The 16,510-nt window shown below is 44.1% G+C and overlaps 1 protein-coding gene across 1 annotated transcript; it reads right to left on the bottom strand.

Annotated features, from left to right (window-relative positions):
* Nucleotides 1-5,383: 5,383 nt before the first annotated feature.
* Nucleotides 5,384-10,250, bottom strand: LOC109868171 (eosinophil peroxidase-like). The gene is made up of 12 exons (XM_020457617.1): nt 10,093-10,250; nt 9,326-9,510; nt 9,015-9,147; nt 8,454-8,583; nt 8,121-8,327; nt 7,612-7,975; nt 7,174-7,334; nt 6,704-6,962; nt 6,409-6,579; nt 5,970-6,207; nt 5,577-5,853; nt 5,384-5,464 (listed from the first exon to the last, which is right to left on the bottom strand). The coding sequence occupies exons 1-12, from the start codon at nt 10,248-10,250 to the stop codon at nt 5,384-5,386; spliced, it is 2,364 nt and encodes a 787-aa protein (XP_020313206.1).
* Between the last annotated feature and the right edge of the window lie 6,260 nt (nt 10,251-16,510).

The following is a 16,510-nucleotide window of genomic DNA, read 5'->3' as shown; positions in this document are numbered from 1 at the left end:
AGAGAAAAAGGAGGAAGGAAATGTTGATTAGTCATTTGAACAGGATTTGATTAGTTGGCTGTAATTGTCAATACTTTTGATTCAGCATACCAATAGTTCCCCAAAAAGTGAAAATATGCGTAGTTGTTTCTGGGTTGGTCCCTCTGTTCAACAGAACCATCTGTACTGGCCACGGTTGTTTTTCCGAGTCATTTTTTGAATCACTCCATGCAGACTCCTCTCTGGTAAGGGCAGCACAGTGTTCCTAGCCAGTGGAACCACATATGCAAGCCATTAGCCAAGTTCCTTTGTCCACGTGGCTTGAATTTTCGCTTTCCGACTTTGGGCACAGACAGCCTTGTGGACATGCTACGAATTATTCAAAGACTGCCACTTCTAAAAATGATTGTATAAGAATCTTCTGTCAGCAGTAGGAAATGAGGCAGCAGGAGCTGACATCAACTGCATCCCAATATCTCAAGCAAACAACTTCAACTGGTAGATCAGAGCCAGCTTGGATATAGGCTATGGCAGAAATATACCAGTGTTAGATTTTTTTTCACCTTTCAATATCAAGACAAAGATATCCCACTGGGCAAAAACTGGTTGAATCAACGTTTACATGTAATACAAAATAATAATAATAATAATAAATATATATATGTGTGATGAGTGAAAAACTTGAGACATCACTGTAAGGGAATGCATTTTTTAAAATTCAACTTTTAACCTAAATCCAATGACATGGTTAAATGTTTTACATTTGAATTCACATTAGTTTATAACTCAGACAAATATAAATCAAAACTAGACATTAAAATTACAATTTGCTCTGCTTAGTATGGGCTGCTTAGTGGTGATGATACTATTATGTCTTCCTCCTGTCCCTCACATACACCCCAACAGTTTATTATTTTCCTCCCTCAAGTATTTTATCCAGTCACCATTTCCCAATCCACATCCCCTTTGCAATATCAGTCAAATTATCTTGTGGTCATAAATTTCCAACACCAAGTATTTGAAACTAGGCTTCCACTTCTATACTGCAGACAAATAAACATCAAGATTGACAATTTCTATGTTTTTTCTTTCATAAACTGCTGGTTTCAATTACTCAACTCAATGTAAGAGTATAGAACTGCATCTTGGCAGCACACACATATATACACATACCACAGGCTACGTGGCATTCTGCACGCATAGGCTTCAAAATATCAGTAGGCTTATACACAGCATCCAGGAGGAGGAGCCCCTGAGGCAGAGAGGAACCCCAGAGACCCCCACACTGTACTGCCCCAGCCCACAACGGCACTGGAGCTGCTAGTTTCATTCCAACTCCATAATGATCAGTTCTTTTCAACCTCTTAAAGTCTGGCATCTGAAATACATGGGAGTCAGTCTGTGGCTCAAAGTGAACCCTGGACTTTTGAATGTTGGCAAATACTAAACGTGTAATGTAATGATGTCTCATTAAGTTCTTCCCAGGACAATCACCATAAACTGTGCATTGTCTGGGTAATATGGAAGCAATGATTCAAAGAAATGGACAGGATGTAGTAAAATCAAGAAAGACATGTGAGGGGGGGGAGCGCGATATAACAAGAGAAGCCAGGTCAGAATGTTAATCTGAAGCAAAATTACACTTAAAGATATTTCAAGTTTCCTTTTTGTTGTCCTGTTCAGTTCTATAACTGCCACTGCAGTTGCCATAATTTGCAGTCACTACAGCTCACTTCACCAAAGCTTATGAATAGCACACTGGCACCATCTACTGGGCATATAATATCTTGCAGCCAACCAGCAAACAGGTGGTGGCCCTTTATTTTGGAAGTTATTGGGTGTGCAACACTGGCATTTATCTTGTGGAAGATATTGCAGGTACCAAACAGAGAACCAATAGTATATTGGTGGACATTTTACAGAGCAGTTGCATTTTAAAAGACCTACAAAACATGATTTGTGTCTCTCTAGTAGTGTAGTCTCGCCTTGTATTGAGGACGTGTAGAATATGTTTGTTCTCCTCTGACCCTTGGCTTGCAGTCAGAGGCACATCCAAGAAACACGTTAGTGACAGAAAGCTAAAGGACAGGTAGCTTTAATCGTAATAGGTTGTCTTGCAAACACAGTGCCTTCTCACCCACCCTAAAACAAATCCAGTGAAATTGCACATGCAACACTGTACAGTTACTATTTGAACACAGCCTTGACCTTCAACAAAGAGTTGCCTCTATCAATCAGAAACTGTCCAGGTAGGAGGTAGCACATTTCCCTTTCTTTCAAGGCTATGTATGGGATAGAAACAACAAAATGCAAGTCCAGGGCATAGGTACATTCATAGCTATCCTTTATAAGATATGACGACCAAGGAGGAAAACACCAAAATTGAGCTGGCCAACAGTGGAGGTAAAACAATATAGGAAAATCTATCAGTGTAGGTCATCATTGAAAATAATTTGTTCTTAATTTAATTAAGGATCTGGCTCTTTTTTTGTACCATCGTCTTTGAAATGCAAGAGAAAGGCGATAATGTATTATTCCCACCCAGGTGCAATTTAGATTTTCCACTAGATGGCAGCAGTGTATGTGCAAAGTTTTAGACTGGTCCAATGAACCATTGTATTTCTGTTCAATTTTGCATCAAGTGTCACAGCAGATCTCCTCCTCTGAAGAGGATCGGACCAATATGCAGCGTGGTAGGTGTCCATGTTATTTATTAAGAAAACTCAACATGAACACAAATACAAAATAACAGTGAACTGGCAACGACAGTCCCGTGACGCATAAACACAGACACAGGAAATAATCACCCACAAAATACCCCAAAAACATGGCTTCCTAAATATGGTTCCCAATCAGAGACAACGATAAACACCTGCTTCTAATTAATTCATAACTTTTCAGATTTGAAGATAATGGCAGAAAATATGCAGCCAAAGTCCGACGGCAGCGGATAAAAGTGTATTGCTTTAACCAATTATGACAAATGTTAAAATGCTGAGCTGTCACATTGGTACAAATGATGGTCAGGAGACAGGCGCAGGAATGCGTAATAGTTATTTAAAAAATTTACCAAAATTACAGCGTGCCATGTAAAGGCAAGGGGGCGAAGAGCAAACAAACACGTATACAAAACACAGGGTTGAGACCCAAACAAAAGAGCGAGGAGTACCTCGAATAAATACACGGGACGAGACCCGAAAACACAAGCGCATAATGATACAACACAGGACGAGACTCGCAATCATCTGCACAATACAAGCGGCACGAAAGCCAAAATAACAAGGCACAGGTACTCACACGACCAACGGACATTGGAACAAGAATTAACAAGACAATGGTGAACAAAGGGCACATTTATACAATTACTAATCAGGGGCGAATATGAGGAGTTCAGTTTCTAGAGGCCGGTGACGTAGACCTCCGAAACTGGTGCAGCAACAGTACTGGAGGCATCCGTGACATGAGCAATGTAATAAAGTAATGACTTTTCAAATAAGTTACTATACAGTTGTTGTATATGTTGGCTGACAATTTGTTAGCTCTGCTATCCTTACTAACCCCATAGCTTTACAGAAGTATGTAGCGGTGTGTTAGCTAGTTACCTAACTTTCATTGAACTTACATCGAACTTGCCAGGCAGTATATTAACTACCTGCTAACTTACTACCCAACGTTTATTGACTTATTGATTATTTACATCATTCTTAGCTAAGTGGTATAGTTGTACGTTTCTATGGCTATCTACTGCGATTTCAGAGCCCTCTAGTGCAGAATAACTGATAGAGTTATCAGTAAATGTCAGCAAAATAAGTTGTTGCCAGCAGCACAGTTACAGTCACCAACACTCTGGATAACATGAAAACAGTCTAAACAGCTCTGCTAGGGCGAGTAAAATGGGCAGAGTGAGGTGTTCTCTCATTTGTGTCTGGAAGTAGCTAGCCAATGTTAGCGTGGGTGCTTGGCTGCTGTTGAAAGCTCGGATCAACCTTACTCCTCGGCCAGTGTGCCCTCTGAACGCTCCGAGAGCGAAACGCTCTGGATTTACCAACGGACAATCTGACAACGCTCTGGATTTACCAACGGACAATATGACAACGCTCTGGATTTACCAACGGAGGAATCTGACAACGCTCTGGATTTACCAACGGAGAATCTGACAACGCTCTGGATTTACCAACGGACAATCTGACAACGCTCTGGATTTACCAACGGAGGAATCTGACAACGCTCTGGATTTACCAACGGACAATCTGACAACGCTCTGGATTTACCAACGGACAATCTGACAACGCTCTGGATTTACCAACGGACAATCGGACAACGCTCTGGATTTACCAACGGACAATCTGACAACGCTCTGGATTTACCAACGGACAATCTGACAACGCTCTGGATTTACCAACGGACAATCTGACAACGCTCTGGATTTACCAACGCCCAGAGCACACTTTGAATTTATGAAAACACCCGAAATCGCATTTGTTATGCAAACAGGCTAGCAAGAGGTATCATAGCAACAGCATCAACTTCACGGTAGACAGGAGAAGCTCTAGTTACCGAAACGATACCGTTCATTTACAGTATACTAAAATGAACTAATAGTATGTAGTATATACTCATTAAGTATGTAGTATACAGTATGTTGGTATGGGTATTCGAACAGGGATCCTGTCTTTGTAGTATTGTTGTTTTGTATATATTGCATATTTTACATTGTATTATATTAAAAGTGTTTTGTATTTTATCATTATTTATGATTGATGATATGATTGGTGTACAGTTTAGTTTAGGACTGTGAGAAACCAATAAAACGTACTACAAAAATAATCTGTACATGCGTTTGGACAAGTGACAGGCAACTTCCAATGTATTCTTCTATGCTACAATGGCATTCTGCAAACAAATGTTAGAGGTGCATTTTTATTTTTATTTTCTGATGCAGTACATATTCATACAATTAGACATATTTCAATCAAATGAAATATTTGTTAAATAAACCATAAAAAGCAGTAAAGAAAATAGGAATGCAGTACACATTTAAATCATTACACAATTCAGGAAGTGTGCTTCATTTAACAAAGTCTGATGATAACTGACTTGAACGTATGCTACGAATATAACCAAATATTGTTAAATTTGTTGATAATCAACTAATTACAATTATACAAAATGTGCTACTAAAACTACTAACTGATTTACAGTAGTCCTACATGTTCAGTGCCAATGTATTTTTTGAGGTGGTGTGTATAGAGGAATTTAGCAGTAGTTTCGCTTTCTGTTTAGTAATACCTTAGCTTTTGAATTTGTAAACGTTTTGATCAAATATTTTGCATTCCTTTGCACAAATCAATGCATTGCAATTCATACGTTTAGGCTACTCCTTGGATTTTTGCCTCAGAATGAATTAACACAAAAAGTAACAAAAGTTGTCGGCCAGCTGGACAGAGATGGCGGAGGGCTGCTGGATGGCGTTGCTGCTGGGCCCCTGGGATCCGGGGGGGCCTCACTTCAGGGGGATCTAGAAAGGAATACAGAAAAAGAGGGTGATTTTTAGAAAGAGGGGTCGATGGGTTATTAACTGATTTTGAACCAATTACCTTGTTATCCTGGTCTGACTCCTCCGCCTCCTGTTCCGGCTCCTGGTTCTGGTCCTGCTGTTTGGTGTTAGTTGGTCTCACAATCCAGGCTTTGAGGTTGAGTTGTGGGATACGGTTGCAGTTGATGATACCGTTGGTCTTACGATTGGGGATCTTGAAGGGGTTACTGGTGACTTTTAGAATGCCAGTGTTGTCACACATGATCCGAGCTAGAGAGGCACAACTAAGGGCAGCCCTCTGTGCCGAGGTAAAGACGCCTGGGTTTTCATACCACAGCCTGTGGATCAACAAGCATGATGAGGACATGAAACACACATGCATACTCTGACTGACAAACAACCACTCCCTCACACTCAAATACGCAAGCTTGCACACACACAGACACACACACACCTGTCTCCCTGGCGAATCCTCTGGAACTGGGTGGCTATGAGGCAGGCGAAGAGAGGCCCGACGCGGCCTCCTCGTACAAAGGGTTCAGCCACGCCCCCCATCCACACGTCAATGTTAGCTGGGGTGCCGTAGAGCTGCAGTAGTCTGCGGGCCAAGTCTTTGTTGTTCAGAACCACAGCCAGCTGAGTCTGGTTCGTAGGAGTTGAGAGTCCACAGAATTTACGCCAAGCATTGTAGCCTAGGTTGGGTGACAGAAAGAAAATAATTTGTGCATGGAACAGATTGATAGAGCTATATTGAGGAAGAGAGAAAGATGAAGGACATTTTAGAGTTGGTGTTTACATGCGTAAAGGATCAACTGTAATATGAGTATAACGGTATAGATGTATTTATCTGTGGTATCAGTATAGTTTGTAGATGGGATAAGGCAGGTGTGTACCAGGCAGGCCATGGTCACGTCCACGCTGCATGTTGAGGGAGCCCAGGTCCAGAGCCAGGTGTTGTACGAACTGGAAGAGTCTCTCCCTCAGAGCGTCCACCATCATGTGATTCTGGGTGTTCAGCTTAGCAGGCCGACCCACCAGACCTCGGATCAGAGGGTCGATGCCACCTGAAAAAGGACAGAGAGAGAACTGAATATTTAAATGTTTATCCTTTTGTACCATCAAAGTGAATTAGTTAGCAATTGGCAAGGGGTCTACATAGCATCCCTATGATTATCTCCCACCACTCACCCTCAAACACCAGCCTCCAGGGGGTGAAGAAGGCCTTGAACAGAGGCACACTGGGGAACTTGGCATGTTCCTTGTAGTTGCTATCCAGGCGGGACAACATGGGCTGGATGGCCAGGTGGGCAAAGCGGTAGGCTGCTGTAGCAAACACGTTGGCAATGCTGGGATCAATCTTCTCATTGTAGCCAGGGTAACGGCCGAGCTGGCGGGCCATGGTGTCTGGGCCCACAATGTGCGGCAGGTAGTGCCGGAACACAAACACCTAGGAGGGATTGAAAGGAAGAGCGAGACACACATTTGTAGATGTGTATGTGATAGGGAAGCTGTGTCTGTGAGAATATTCAGGAATATTTACGTGTAAGAATGAGAAGCAGAGGGAAAGAGAGTGTGTGTTAGAGAGTATACACTGGACGAGTAGTGGAGAGAAGGAACTCACACCCTGAGTATCAGTGATGTGTGTCTATTTGTGGTACCTGGGTGTAGGCACCCATGATCTTACGGGCCTCCTGATAGAGTGTGTCAGCATCCCATTGTGGGTTGAGACGACGCAGGGCACGGGCCAGACGGTTGTGCTCACGCATGAACATTGTATGAATAGATGTCAAGGCTATGTTCTCATCCACACGGGCATCACCTGGCAGACAGAGAATGACTTGTTTGTCTGTGTCTGGGCAGCTATTGTACATGACGTTTAAAGAATTTATTTAATTAAAATGTGAAGTTACTGGAAGAAAATGTTGAGCAGTGGCCTCATTCTGATCTTTAGACTTTAACTTAAATATACTGTACATTGGTCTATACTCCTCAAACAAACAGACTTAAAACGCTAACCTGCAATGAAGCAAAAGGGGGTGCAACTCAGTATTAAGAAGATGGTCTACTCTTCAGACAAACAAAGTTAAAAGGCTAACCTGCAATGAAGCAGGGCACCTCCTTGGCATTGGTTTGGTTGGTGACTCTCTGACGGGTGGCACACATGTTACCCGTCACTTTTGTGAAGGGCAGTAGTTCACGCCCATTGTCTGTGAACTCTTTGTTGACACGCAGCAGGCCCCCATCGTTGGTAAGGTCCCGGAGGTCACGCGCCAACCCCTCCTCAGAGCCGTACACCTGCCCCAAGTCCAGGAAGGCCGTAAGGGTATTGATCTGCTCCCTCTTGTTGGCCACGCCACCGAAATTGAAAGCAGACTCTCCTGTGCCGCACACGGGCGCTGATCGGAAGACTGGGATGCAGCTGTCTCGGCCAGTGGGCAAGCGTGGGTCTCTGGGAGGAATCTGGTCATGGAGGAAATAACAGATGTTGAAGACCTAATAATCCATGGACCATGGATAGAAAAGGGCAAGATATACAGAGATGGCTGTATAGTCGTAGTGCTGTAAGTCAAGGCTGTGGGATGTGATGGTGAGAGCGATGACTGACCTGGATGGGGAAACAGGGTTCGGAGCGTTCACAGCTCTCGTCACAGTCCAGGCCGTTGCTGTAGGAGCGAATGCTGGGGGAGAAGGGCGTGAACGTTAGGTCATGGTCGTTCCACTGGCCAAAGAGGGTGACCATGTGTGTGTACTTGCTATCGCACTTAACACCAGCATCATTGGTTGCCAGGATACGGTTAGAGACCTCCCTTACCTGCAAACACAAAGGGAAGGAGAGAAAGAGGACAGAGGGAGAAGGATAAATACAATTATGTTACTTCATACATAACTTGTGGTAACATAGTAGCAGTTATTCCCACTATATTTTTTGTCGTCATACCAGAGGGAGCATAAAGTTGTTGAAGCGTGTGTTTCGGTCCCAGCCTTTGGGTCGAGAGATCCCATCGTCATACTGAGCAGGCAGCCAACGAGTGAAGGGTGTATTTGAGGCTCCAAGACGAGGGTACTTCCTGATGCATGAAGAAAATACACAGAAGCATGAAGAAAATACACAGAAACTTCACTTGAGAAACTCAAGGGATATGGCTACATCTCCTGAGGCCTATGCACTTAGCCGACCTCAGACATAGTGTACACTAACATGAACTTCCCCTTACATTCCACCCTACACAACTTCTATGTGCAAGGCTTTCAGATTGTTGCGTGAAGTATTAAACCCACCATGGGGCGGCAGCGTAGCCTAGTGGTTAGAGTGTTGGACTTGTAACCGAAAGGTTGCAAGTTCAAATCCCCGAGTTGACAAGTTACAAATCTGTTGTTCTGCCCCTGAACAGGCAGTTAACCCACTGTTCCTAGGCCATCATTGAAAATAAGAATTTGTTCTTAACTGACTTGCCTAGTAAAATCAATTAAAAATTAAAAAATGCCCTGGTGCTCTTACAGGTTGTTGCAGATGCTAGTAGCTGTGCGGTACTTGTTAATATTGGGTGTGGTGTGGCAGGAGGGTTTGCTGACACGAGCTGCACAGCCAGTTACCCGGACGATGGTGTCTAGCTCCTCAGGTGTGAGCAGGTCTGAGAAACAAGAGAGAGGGATAACAAAGACTTGTACGTGTACTTATTACAATGGTGCGTGTCTATATCTGAGTGAATATGTATTCTGAATTCCTCACTGTGTGTGTGTGTGTGTGTGTGTGTGTGTGTGTGTGTGTGTGTGTGTGTGTGTGTGTGTGTGTGTGTGTGTGTTACTGACCTGTTGCGTTGAGCGAGCGTTTGTGCAGCCTGTGTGTGCTGTGGACTTTCTCATGGATCAGTCTCAGGGTGTTCTCCAGGTAGTCTGCAGACCGTACAGCAGAGCGTGTGTCCCTGGCAGGCTGCTTCAGGAGATGCAGGACATCTGAGGGCCTGGTGGACTGCCCACGCACTCTCTCCAGACTCCTGACAAAAAGATGAAGTTATGAACAGAAACATGCTCCTGAAGTTGAATAAAATCTCAGTACAGAGGCAGATTCAGTACTAATGCCATAGAAATGTAATTAAATGTTTAACAGATGCCCCTCTTCCCTTCATCAAAAATAAAATAAAAATCTGAAAAAAATGTAAAAGTTTTACTGAAAAATTACATGGTTAAGGCAACAATTCAGTCCTAATTCTTCCATTGAAAAGATACACAGCTTCCTCTCTGATTGTGACAGAACTATACCTCTTTTCGGCTCCCTCAAGAGGCTAGTATTTCTTGATTAGGTTGCTCAGTGTTGAAATAAGAAGTTAACACGAGGGTCTATAATTTGTTTTCTCTAGCCTCACCTTTCATTAAATCTGTATGGCCTAATCATTAGAAATTATGAGAAATTGAAATTACTAAAACCATTATTTTCTAAAGGAAATACAAAATAAAGAGGAATAAGAAAGACTTCCCTAGTGCAAATCCATCTGTTCGACTGAGTGAGACAATTATGCTAACTGCACACAGTGACACTAGTGCTGCTATCTACAAAGACAATTGTCAGATTCACTCACTTTTCTCTGGAGTACTTGTAAGCTTCATCTACGAGTCTCTTTGCCTCCTCCACTGAACTTTGAATGAATGGGCTACTCAAGCTTTCCTCTGTAGACAGATCTGGCTTGCTGAACATCAGGCACAACCCCAATGCCAGGAGGGAGGGAAACGGCTTCATCTCTGAAAAGCAAAAAGGGGTTCATCAGATCATCTTTTGAAAAACCATGCTGCACTCTGAAATGTCATGTGGCCCGTAGCTGTTTTTCAGATTGTGTGAGAACTTTTCACAAAATACTACTTTTACACAATATTAATAACAGATTCATAGCACATGGATCAGAATTACCATGTATAACAGAGAAAAAAATGGAACCTGATTAATAGACAAGATTGAAACATACTGCATAAAAAGTGTATACAATTGTCTTACCTTTGTTTTAACCACTGTGGTTGTGAAGTCTTGTTGAGAAGTCAACACTTGCCTGAAGATGTATGGTGCTCTCTCTAACTATTCTATTTATAGATAATTTTGCAAAGCCTCGCCTCCTGTCATCTGTCATTTCTGAGGTGTCTGACTGAATTATGCACAGTGCCTTCAGAAAGTATTCATACCCCTTGATTTATTCCACATTTTGTTGTGTTACAGCCTGAATTCAATCTACAATCTGCCCATCTACACACAATACCCCATAATGACAAAGTGAAAACATTGTCACGATCGTCGTATGGAGGGGACCAAAGCGCAGCGTGGTGTGAATACATTCTTTATTGAATGAAGAACAAGAAGAACACTTAAACAAAAAACAACAAAACGATTAAGATGAACGTGACCGCTATATAAACCATGTGCAAACATGCAACATAACATGGACAATAACCCACGAAATACCCAAAGATGGCTGCCTAAATATGGTTCCCAATCAGAGACAACGATAAACACCTGCCTCTAATTGAGAACCAATCTAGGCAACCATAGACCAACATAGATGAAAACAAAAATCCCTAGACAGTACAAACACCCTAGAATAAGACAAAAACACACATATCACCCATGTCACACCCTGACCTAACCAAAATAATAAAGAAAACAAAGAATACTAAGGTCAGGGCGTGACAGTACGCCCCCACAAAGGTTCGGGTGCTGGACGTGGACTCCACTCCACCATAGTCTTAGTCCGCTTTTTTGGCCTCCTAGGAATGGCGACCCCTCCCCGCCAACCTAGGACTGGCAACCCTACTAAAGGGCCCCACTGGACTGAGGAGCAGCTCCGGACTGAGGGGCAGCTCCGGACTGAAGGGTAGCTCAGGACTGAAGTGTAGCTCCTGGCTGGCTGACGGCTCTGGCAGCTCCTGGCTGGCTGACGGATCTGGCAGCTCCTGACTGGCGGCTCAGGACAGACGGGCAGCTCTGGCGGCTCAGGACAGACTGGCGGCTCTGGCGGCTCAGGACAGACTGGCGGCTCTGGCGGCTCAGGACAGACTGGCGGCTCTGGCGGCTCAGGACAGACTGGCGGCTCTGGCGGCTCAGGACAGACGGGCGGCTCTGGCGGCTCAGGACAGACGGGCGGCTCTGGCGGCTCAGGACAGACGGGCGGCTCTGGCGGCTCAGGACAGACGGGCGGCTCTGGCGGCTCAGGACAGACGGGCGGCTCTGGCGGCTCAGGACAGACGGGTGGCTCTGGCGGCTCAGGACAGACGAGGCGCACTGTAGGCCTGGTGCCGGCACTGGTGGTACTGGGCCGAGGACACGCATCCCAGGGCGAGTGCGGGGAGGAGGAACAGGGAGAACTGGGCTCTGGCGACGCACAGGAAGCCCGGTGCGGGGGGCTGCCACCGGAGGGCTGGTGTGTGGAGATTGGCACCGGATAGACCGGACCGAGAAGGCGCACTGGAGATCTGGAGCACCGAGCCTGCCCAACCTTACCTGGTTGAATGCTCCTCGTAGCCAGGCCAGTGCGGCGAGGTGGAATAGCCCGCACTGGGCTGTGAAGGCGAACCGGGGACACCATGCGTAAGGCTGGTGCCATGTATGCCGGCCCGAGGAGACGCACTGGAGACCAGATGCGTAGAGACCCGGCTTCATGGCACCTGGCTCGACGCCCACTCTAGCCCGGGCGATAGAGGAGCTGGAATGTACTGCACCGGGCTATGCACACGCACCGGGGACACCGTGCGCTGCACCGCATAACACTGTGCCTGCCCGATACAACACCCTCTCTCTCCACGGTAGCAGGTCTCCTACCTGACTTCGCCACACTCCCCGTGTGCCCTCCCCCAATACATTTTTGGGGCTGCCACTCGGGCTTCCAGCCGCGCCGCTGTGCCGCCTCCTCATATCGGCGCCTCTCTGCTTTCGCTGCCTCCAGCTCTGCTTTGGGACGGCGATATTCCCCTGGCTGTGCCCAGGGTCCTTTGCCGCCCAGAATCTCCTCCCAAGTCCTTTGATTGATGCTGCTGTCCGTTACCATGCTGCTTGGTCCATTGTTGGTGGGTTATTCTGTCACGATTGTCGTATGGAGGGGACCAAAGCACATTCTTATTTATTGAATGAAGAACAAGAAGAACACTTAAACAAAAAAACCAAAAAAACGATTAAGACGAACGTGACCGCTATATAAACAATGTGCAAACGTGCAACATAACATAGACAATAACCCACGAAATACCCAACGAAGATGGCTGCCTAAATATGGTTCCCAATCAGAGACAACGATAAACACCTGCCTCTAATTGAGAACCAATCTAAGCAACCATAGACCAACATAAACACCTAGATGAAAACAACCCCATAAATCTACAAAAAACCCTAGACAGTACAAACACACTAGAATAAGACAAAAACACACATCACCCATGTCACACCCTGACCTAACCAAAATAATAAAGAAAACAAAGAATACTAAGGTCAGGGCATGACAAACATGTTTTTAGACATTTTTAAAAATGTATTGAAAATGAAATATTAGAAATATCTAATTTACATAAAGTAAATATTCACACCTCTGAGTCAATACTTTGTAGAAGCACCTTTGGTGCATCTGTTAGTCTTTTACATCTGTTAGTCTTTTTGGGTACGTTTTTAAGAGCTTTGCACACCTAGATTGTATGATATTTGCCCATTATTTGCCCATCACTTAAAAATGTTGCAAGCTTTGTCAAGTTGATTGTTGATCATAGCTAGACAGCCATTTCAAGTCTTGCCATAGATTTTCAAGCAGATTTAAGTCAAAACTGTAACTAGGCCACTCAGCAACGTTCAATGTCGTCTTGGTGACAAGCATAGCCACAATATCATGCAACCACCACCATGCTTGAAAATATGAAGAGTGGTACTCAGTGATGTGTTGTGTTATAGATTTGCCCCAAACATAACAATTTGTATTCAGGACATAAAGTTTTTCTTTGCCATATTCTTTGCAAGTTAACTTTAGTGCCTTTTTGATCATGGTATTTGATTCCCTGCAGGATTATTGTCTTGCTGTAACAAGCTGGCTCAAATTAAGATCCTACATCTATGTATGGCTTTAGTCTGTTGTCATCATGCTTTTGCTTAATGTTGTTTCCACACAGAAACTTTTACTTGAGAAGCGGCCTACATAGGGAAGTAAGACCATTAACTCTTAACATGACTGAGGTAATTAACAAGTAGTGCACTGGGCCTTTACTAGTTCTGTACTACCAGACCAGCATAGCTTCTGTAGCATGGGATACTTTTTTGTCAGCACCCCTCCTCACCCGGTGAGATTTTTCATTTTTTTTTAATCGCAGCACCCTCAGTCCCAAATTATATACGGTGCATTCGGAAAGTATTCAGACCCCTTGACTCTTTCCACGTTTTGTTACATTACAGCCTTATTCTTTAATTGATTAAATTGGTTTTCTCATCAATCTACACACACCCTATAATGACCAAGCAAAAACAGGTTTTTAGAAATGTTTGCTAATTTATAAAAAAAAAACTGCAATATTACATTTACAAAGTATTCAGACCATTTATTCAGTTTGTTGAAGCACCTTTGGCAGCGATTACAGCCTTGAGTCTTCTCGGGTATGATGCTACAAGCTTGGCACACCTGTATTTGGGGAGTTTCTACCATTAGTGTCTGCAGATCCTCTCAAGCTCTGTCAGGTTGTATGGGGACCGTTGCTGCACAGCTATTTTCAGGTCTCTCCAGAGCTGTTTGATCGTGTTCAAGTCTGGGCTCTGGCTGGGCCACTCAATGACATTTGGAGACTTGTCCCGAAGCCACTCCTGCATTGTCTTGGCTGTGTGCTTAAGGTTGTTGTCCTGTTGGAAGGTGAACCTTCACCCCAGTCTGAGGTCCTGAGCACTTTGGAGCAGGTTTTCATCAAGGATCTCTCTGTACTTTGCACCGTTCATCTTTCAAATCAAATCAAATCTATTTATATAGCCCTTCGTACATCAGCTGATATCTCAAAGTGCTGTACAGAAACCCAGCCTAAAACCCCAAACAGCAAGCAATGCAGGTGTAGAAGCACGGTGGCTAGGAAAAACTCCCTAGAAAGGCCAATACCTAGGAAGAAACCTAGAGAGGAACCAGGCTATGTGGGGTGGCCAGTCCTCTTCTGGCTGTGCCGGGTGGAGATTATAACAGAACATGGCCAAGATGTTCAAATGTTCATAAATGACCAGCATGGTCGAATAATAATAAGGCAGAACAGTTGAAACTGGAGCAGCAGCACAGTCAGGTGGAAGTTGAAACTGGAGCAGCAGCATGGCCAGGTGGACTGGGGACAGCAAGGAGTCATCATGTCAGGTAGTCCTGGGGCATGGTCCTAGGGCTCAGGTCCTCCGAGAGAGAGAAAGAAAGAGAGAAGGAGAGAATTAGAGAACGCACACTTAGATTCACACAGGACACCGAATAGGACAGGAGAAGTACTCCAGATATAACAAACTGACCCCAGCCCCCCGACACAAACTACTGCAGCATAAATACTGGAGGCTGAGACAGGAGGGGTCAGGAGACACTGTGGCCCCATCCGAGGACACCCCCGGACAGGGCCAAACAGGAAGGATATAACCCCACCCACTTTGCCAAAAGTAAAATTTGCCTTGATCCTGACTCGTAGTCCCTGCCGCTGAAAAACATCCCCACAGCATGATGCTGCCACCACCAAGCTTCACTGTAGGGATGGTGCCAGGTTTACTCCAGATGTGACACTTGGCATTCAGGCCAAAGAGTTGAATCTTGGTTTCATCAGACCAGAGAATCTTGTTTCTCATGGTCTGAGAGTTTTTAGGTGCCTTTTGGCAAATTCCAAGCAGGCTGTCATATGCCTTTTACAGAGGAGTGGCGTCGGTCTGGCCATTCTGCCATAAAGGCCTGATTGGTGGAGTGCTGCAGAGATGATTGTCCTTCTGGAAGGTTCTCCCATCTCAACAGAGGAACTCTAGAGCTCTGCCAGAGTGACCATTTGGTTCTTGGTCACCTCCCTGACCAAGGCCGTTCTCCCCCGATTGCCTAGTTTGGCCGGCGTGCCAGCTCTAGGAAGAGTCTTGGTGGTTCCAAGCCTCTTCCATTTAAGAATGATGAAGGCCACTGTGTTCTTGGGGACCTTCAATGCTGCAGACATTTTTTGGTACCCTTCCCCAGATCTGTGCCTTGACACTGTCCTGTCTCGGAGTTCTATGGACAATTCCTTCCACCTCATGGCTTGGTTTTTGCTCTGATATGCACTTTCAACTGTGGGACCTTATGTAGACAGGTGTGTGCCTTTCCAAATCATGTCCAATCAATTGAATTTACCACAGGTGGACTCCAATCAAGTTGTAGAAACATCTGAAGGATGATCAATGGAAACAGGAGGCAACTGAGCTCAATTTTAAGTCTCATAGCAATTGGTGTGAATACTTATGTAAATAAGGTATGTCATTTATTTTTTTATTTTTTTGCAAACATTTCTTAAAACCTGTTTTGGCTTCATCATTATTTCTAGATTTCTGAGGATTTTTTAAAATTTAATCTATTTTAATCAATTTTAGAGCAAGGCTGTAACGTAACAAAATGTGGAAAAAGTCAAGAGGTCTGAATACTTTCCGAAGGCACTGTACTTCCCACGGCTATGATTGACACTCCCCAGAAGAAGTAGTCCTCTGCAATATTTGAGTGACATTTTTCATAAACAAAATAACATGTATTTAAGTATGATTTTGATGTAGATGGGAGATTAACATTAGAACTTTAAAAATAATACTTTAAGGAAAATGTTTTAAACATAGTTCTTATTTGTTTTTATGTTTAGCTCACATAATATAATTTACAAGTGTCTGTAATAGATAACATTTGTCAAAAACAAATGTAGACAGTAATAAATGCATTTCTATATCTTCCATGATATGTTTTTTAATGGTTGGGGAGTGCCAAGATGGAGGTGCGGTGTCTTCAAAACCCCTATCAGTCATAGTGTATATACAAA

Source organism: Oncorhynchus kisutch, linkage group LG23 (assembly GCF_002021735.2).
Source record: "Oncorhynchus kisutch isolate 150728-3 linkage group LG23, Okis_V2, whole genome shotgun sequence".
In the NCBI taxonomy this organism is placed as follows: domain Eukaryota; kingdom Metazoa; phylum Chordata; class Actinopteri; order Salmoniformes; family Salmonidae; genus Oncorhynchus; species Oncorhynchus kisutch.
The sequence above is the reverse complement of the archived record's forward strand: the minus strand, read 5'-3'. Positions and strand labels throughout refer to the sequence as shown.

What these genes read in the sequence shown, in the direction of transcription:
- LOC109868171 (XM_020457617.1), bottom strand. Translation starts at nt 10,250, where the DNA reads ATGAAGCCGTTTCCCTCCCTCCTGGCATTGGGGTTGTGCCTGATGTTC. An exon ending in ACTAGCATCTGCAACAACCT is followed by an intron (nt 8,584 to 9,014) that starts GTAAGAGCACCA and finishes TTCATGCATCAG; the next exon opens with GAAGTACCCTCGTCTTGGAG. An exon ending in AACCCTGTTTCCCCATCCAG is followed by an intron (nt 7,976 to 8,120) that starts GTCAGTCATCGC and finishes CTCCATGACCAG; the next exon opens with ATTCCTCCCAGAGACCCACG.